The following is a 6,519-nucleotide window of genomic DNA, read 5'->3' as shown; positions in this document are numbered from 1 at the left end:
GCCAAAAACTTGTTGCGGTCAAACGCATATGCAAGTATACGCGGTCGTCAAGTAATAAAGTGATAAGATAGAGTATCGAACCCACGAGGACTTGTTATCACCTATTAACTAGATCAGACTATCCTAATTATCTAAACAATGATTAAACTCAAAAGTAGTGATGCTAAAGTAATTAAACTAAAAAGAAAAGAAAAAATAAACTCTGAACAAAGGAATATTTTTATGTTATCAATGTAATGAAAACGATCCAGGGGTATGGGCTATCTAACATTCCTATTGTATTCTTCAATTGAATTGACTAACTAATTCATCTAGTTCATTGGTTGACATGGTTGATATTACTCATAATAATCTATCGAGTTCTTACTCACCTATTCAAGCTAATTGAATGCCTATATATCTATGAAATTAGAACTAACAACAACGCATTTATAATTCATGTACACCAACCAAGCGAGGCAATTATGTATATGTCTATCCTAACTGCGAATCAATTCCCCGATGCCCAGGTTCAAGAATTTTCTCTACTCAATCCTATGTGCAATCTAGAATTTCCACTTTCGAGTTCAATTCTAGATTCGCAGATAGTATTCAACTGGTGATCAAACAATTAAATAATTAAGCGCAAGATTGAATAAATAAACCAATATGATAAATCAAGAAAGTAAAATTAATATCCAACAATAATCATGAAAGAACCACAACCCTAGAACGTGAAGTTTAGCTCCACATAGACATGGTAGCCAAACAACAAATCATACAAAAAAACATAAAAATTACTAAGTTTGGCGAAAGAAATATGGAACTTGATAAATTCCGGCCTCCACGACGGCTCTGTGCTCGTGTGTGTTTTTCAAACAACTTCCTCCCCCCCCCCGCCAAATATGTTTAGGACCCCTTTTATACGAGTTGGGGGTATATAGGGCCTTAATAACTAAGTCCCGAGCGAAATAGGAAAACACGCATGCCCAGCGTCCAGAGCAGCGCCTAGCGCTGGCCCTGGTGCAGAAACCAATATATTTTGCAAATTGAACTATTTTCTTGCGGCCAACTTCCAACTTTCCTTGTAAACATTTTTGTATTCTTCTTTGTCTCTTGTCTTTCACTTCCTTTTTATTCGTTTATTTTCCTTCTTTTTTTCTTCCGTATTTTATTTAATTTTGCTCCAAATCTCTTTATCTTCATACTGCTTTATTCCTACACAGTTAAAATATAATATTAAGCACAATGTAATATAATTAACACTCAAAAGATTATTAAAAGTACGATAATGTGAGGTAATAATGGTTAAATATATGCATTTTTGGCTGAACATCAGTAAACAAGCAGTAGAGGAAGATATGTCCATGATACTTTCAAGCATATACTGACGAATCCACACAAACCAGTCAAGTCTTTTGTTGTTCACAAGACAAAAAAAGACAAAGATATCCCTAGTAGTTAAAGTGCTAAAAGACCCAGTCCTAGGAAGAAGAGTAGTAGCAATCATGTGAGCTAACACATGATGTTCAAACTTAAGACTTTTAGGGCCAATGTTAGGGGGATTTTCAGACAGGAAAGCTTTTGCTTTGTCTAGGGACACATCGAAATCTTTTGGCCAGGAATTTTGAACAAATACATCATACCCATGAAACTTAGCAGAAAAAGTCTTCTCAAATTGATATGCATCAAGAACAATACGAGTACCTAGAACCATTGACTCCAAGTCATCTTTGTCATTTGCAAACAAATTGGCATAGAACATTCTCACAGATTCTTTATACATAGTATTTCCAATAGTATCAAACAGAGGAGAAAGACATTGAAAGTCAAAAATTGAAACCACATCACAATGAATATCTTTCATGAGAGAAAGACTTACATAGCACCCATAAGCCAAAGATTTTGAATTATAGGATTCAAACCTCGATTTCTCAGTTGGACCGTAGAAGTTCAATTTGTCCTCTGACCCAAAATCAGTGCTTTCCACTTTCCCCTTCTTGTATGCAGGTCTTTTGAGGGTGTGATCCATGGGTTGCTTCCCAGTTTTTTCTGGCTTAGAGTATGATCCTCCGACGAGGCATTACTCTCATTATCAGTTTTGAGAGGGTTTGAGTCAAGGGATGACTCAAGGTCGATGGTTTCTTCAAGGTTTTGGGATATCTGGAACCGTCTGCTTCGTCTTGTGACAGTAGAGGATGAGAGGTTTCTTTTAGCCATGGTAGTGGAGTTTGGTGAGAAGTGATGAAGAATGAGAGAAGAGGGGGTACTTATTTAGGAGCTTGGAAGATTGAAGGGTTGCATCGGTTAGAGGAAGGGTTAGGTACAGACTGAAGTGACACTTTTGAGGAGTTGCTTCGGCGGCACCAATGGAAGGTAATAATTACACTCACATCAAATTAATGAAACCCATAAATTAAGCAAACTCATAAAAGGAAGTAAAATATTTTGCAAGTATATAAAAGATTTTTTACGCAATAGGTAGGATACTAATCTTAATATGAAGTAGGAAAAAACATTTTTCCAAAAGAGGTTTTACAAAATATCAGCAAGTTGAGACTCAGTACTAATAAACTCTAACATTATATTACCTTTAGCAACATGATCACAGATAAAATGATGCTTAATTTTGATATACTTTCCCCATGAAATGATGCACAAAATTTTTTGATAGATATATAGCACTCGTGTTATCGCAAAAAATAGGAGTAGAGGTAAGGTTGAGATCATAATCAAGAAGTTGATACATAATCCAAAGAATTTGAGTGCAACGGCTTCCAACAGCTAGATACTCTACTTCAGTAGTTAACAAGGCAACACAATTTTGTTTCTTGCTATGCCAGAAAATTAGTACATTTCTCAGTAGTTGGCAAGTGCCACTAGTGCTTTTCCTGTCAGTCCTATCACCTGCAAAATTTGCATCTGAAAAGCCTTTTAGATCAAAATTGTTAGAGTGAGAATACCATAAACCTAATTCAGTTGTCCCAAAGAGGTATTTAATGATACGTTTTACTACAGTCAAATGAGATTCCTTTGGAGCTGACTGAAATCTTGCACATTTACAAATACTGAATATTATATCTGGTCGACTACCCATGAAATATAGTAGGCATCCAGTCATTCCCTTGTACATAGTTTCATCGACATTTTTCCTATTTTTGTCTTCTTCAAGAGTTGTTGACGGACTCATTAGAGTTCCACTAGGTTTTGCATTCTCCATTCCAAGCTTTTTTATAAGCTCATTGGTGTACTTGGTTTGGCTAATTAAGATTCCTTTGAAAGATTGCTTGATTTGTAATCCAAGAAAGAAAGCCAGCTCACCAGTCATACTCATTTCGAATTCTCCTTTCATAATATGAGCAAATTCTTCACATAACACAGAGTTAGAACTTCCAAAAATAATATCATCTACATAAATTTGAGTAATAAGATTACCTGAATTTGAACGCTTAATAAACAGAGATGTATCAATATTACCTCGTTTGAAGCCATGATTTATAAAAAAGAGCTTAGTCTTCATACCAGGCCCGGGGGGCTTGTTTGAGTCCGTATAATGCTTTTGACAACTTGAAAACATGATTTGGGAGGCTGTTGTTTACAAACCCAGGAGGTTATTTCACATACACTTCTTCAGAAATAAATCCATTTAAGAAAGCGTTTTTTACATCCATTTAAAATAGTCTGAACCCTTTATGAGCAGCAAAGGCATGTAGTATTCGAATGGATTCTAATCTTGCCACTGGAGCAAAGGTTTCATCGTAGTCGATTCTTTCTTGATGTGAGTAACCTTGGGAGACTAACCTTGCTTTGTTGCAAACTAGTTGACCAAATTCATTCAGCTTATTTCTGAAAACCCATTTAGTTCCTACAATAGATGCATCAGAAGGTTTTGGAACTAAGTTCCATACTTTATTACTTTCAAATTGATCAAGTTCATCTTTCATGGCTTTGACATAAATTATGATATAAAAGCCACGTGAGAGTTGAGATTTTGAGATCTTCTGGTGGTAATACCTTCATGTGGATTTCCAATGATGAACTTATGGGGATATCCAAGTTCACTTTTCCATTCATTTGGGACGGCTAAGATTGGCTCCTTTTCAATGGGAGTTAATTGTTCGGTAGAAGGTGATTCCTAGTTTTCCATGTGGTTGTAAGTCAACTCATCATGATTTTCCTTCCCTGTAAGAACAGACTTTGGGACTGTGGAAATTTCCTCATCTTCATGAAGTTTTTCATTCCTTGAGTGAGGGTTAGTATCCACAAAAATAACATGAATGGATTCCTCAATAGATAAGGTTCTTTTATTAAGCACTCTATATGCTATACTTGAGGGAGAGTATCCAAGAAAAATACCTTCATCACTTTTTGGATCAAACTTACCAAGGTTGTCCTTTCCATTGTTGTGGATAAAGCATTTCCAGCCAAACGGATGAAATTAACTGATGTTGGGCCTTTTACCGTTCCATATCTTATATGGAATCTTTTTAATAATCGGTCAAATCATGCTTCTGTAAATGATATGACATGCGGTGCTTACAGCTTCTGCCCAGAAGTGGTGTGGAAGAGAATTTTTCACAATCATGGTTCTTGTCATATCTTGCAAGGTTCTATTTTTTGCGTTCTACCACTCCATTTTGTTGATATGATCTTGGAGAAGAGAAGTTGTGAGAAATTACTTGATCATTGTAGAAGTTTTCAAAGGCTCTGCTTTCAAATTTCCCTCTTTATGGCAGAGATGTAATATCCTTTTTTCTGATGTACCTTCTTGTGGAAGACATCAAAATTCCTTAATGCTTCATCTTTATGACTCAGAAAAATAACCCATGTGAATCGAAAAAAATCATCTACTATAAAAAATATATTTTCTACCACCAATGCTAGCAGTTCTGGTTGGACCAAAGAGGTCCATATGCAAAAGTTGAAGAGGTTTTGTAGTAGAGACTATATTCCTGACTTTAAAAGAGGAATGGGTTTACTTTCCTAATTTACATACATCACAAATTTGATCTTTAGAGAAATCTAATTTTGGAAGACCAATGACAAGATCGCGTTTGGAAAGGTTTTGAATAGAATGCATGCTAGCATGACCAAGCTTTCAATGTCATGCCCAGGGATCATCAATCATAGATCCCTTTTGATTTGTCATAGGCTTGGTCAAAAGTAAGGTACGTAGGAAGAGGCCTATGATTAGGAAAGCAAAGTGATCTTGGTCAAAAGGAAGTGTAATTTGAGTAGGAAGAGGCCTATGATTGATATAAAAGGGATCCACCTTTTGATTACTCTTCCTACTCAAATTACACTTCCTTTTTATTTGTCTCCAAAGGTGACTAATCCACCATTGAGCTTAGTGACAGATTTGAATAATTATTTGTCACTTATCATGTGTCCGCTATCGAGATACCATTTCCCTTTTCGATGGATTATTAAGACTTTCAGAATTTTTTTCTCTACTATTTCTAAACCTGCAGTGGTTAGAATTGTGACCATCTTTGCCACAATGAATGCATGCATAATGAATTCTTGTACTAGATGAGTTATTACGAGAAGTTGACTGGTTTGATTTGATGGAACTGTGACTGGTGGATTTTCTCAATCCATTCAGTTAAAGTTGAAGGTCATGAACTTCTTCTTAAAGTATGTCTTTTTTGATTTCACATACTTCTAGTTTTAATGCCCAGTCTTTCTTTTCTCGTTGAATCTTTCGAAGCTCATTTAGAACCTTCTCAATGTCTACAAGAGCAATATCAATAAATTCTTGAATTGCATTACATTTAGGACACATAGGTGAACGTACCTCACTTGTTCCTTCATCTTCCATGAGACCCAGCTCGCTTGAGTCTTCATCATTGTCTTCATTGATGGCCATGAAGCACATGTTGGTAATTTTCTCATGATCAGATTCTTCTTCATCACTCCATGCTCCAAATGACTTCTTCTTTTGGAAATTTCTGCTGAGTTTCTTTTTCAATTCAGGGCATTCTGCTTGAATGTGTCCGTGTTTTCCACACACATAGGATCTTCCATCATTTTTGTCATTTTCATTTCCCGTCTTTCCTTTTCTAAAATTTTGTTTACCTTTTCTATTATTTATGTTTCTCCTCATCATGCTTGTTACTACTTTAGAGAGCATAGCTATGTTTTCATCTTGTTTTCCTCCTTCTTCTTCTTCTCTATTTTTTGATTCTGCCACAGTTGCTTTAAATGTAACTGTTTTTCTCTTGATGAACTTACATGTCTAAGTGAGTTTTCTCAAAGGTATTTAGATCACCTCTAAGTTCATCATATGATATCTTGTCAAGATTCTGACATTCCAGAGCAATAACTTTGCGTTGCCAAATGGTGGGTAGACTTCTTAGTATTTTCCTGACTTGTTCTCCACTTCTGGTTGGTCTACCAAAGGATTTAAAATCTCCAAGAATTTTGCTGAATTGAAAGAACATTTCCTCGACTGATTATCCATCTTTCATTTGAAATAATTCATAGTCACGCACCGGGAGATTTATTCTTGTTTCCTTCACTTTGTTTGTTCCTTCATAT

The 6,519-nt window shown here is 35.7% G+C and overlaps 1 protein-coding gene across 1 annotated transcript; it reads right to left on the bottom strand.

Annotated features, from left to right (window-relative positions):
- Positions 1–2,602: 2,602 nt before the first annotated feature.
- On the bottom strand, positions 2,603–3,313 carry LOC138898739 (secreted RxLR effector protein 161-like). The gene has a single exon (XM_070184835.1). It carries the CDS (start codon positions 3,311–3,313, stop codon positions 2,603–2,605), a length of 711 nt encoding a protein of 236 aa, XP_070040936.1.
- Positions 3,314–6,519: the final 3,206 nt, after the last annotated feature.

The sequence above is a fragment of the Nicotiana tomentosiformis genome, chromosome 9 (assembly GCF_000390325.3).
Source record: "Nicotiana tomentosiformis chromosome 9, ASM39032v3, whole genome shotgun sequence".
In the NCBI taxonomy this organism is placed as follows: Eukaryota; Viridiplantae; Streptophyta; class Magnoliopsida; order Solanales; family Solanaceae; genus Nicotiana; species Nicotiana tomentosiformis.
Note: the sequence above shows the minus strand (reverse complement) of the source record. Positions and strands in the feature narration are given on the sequence as shown.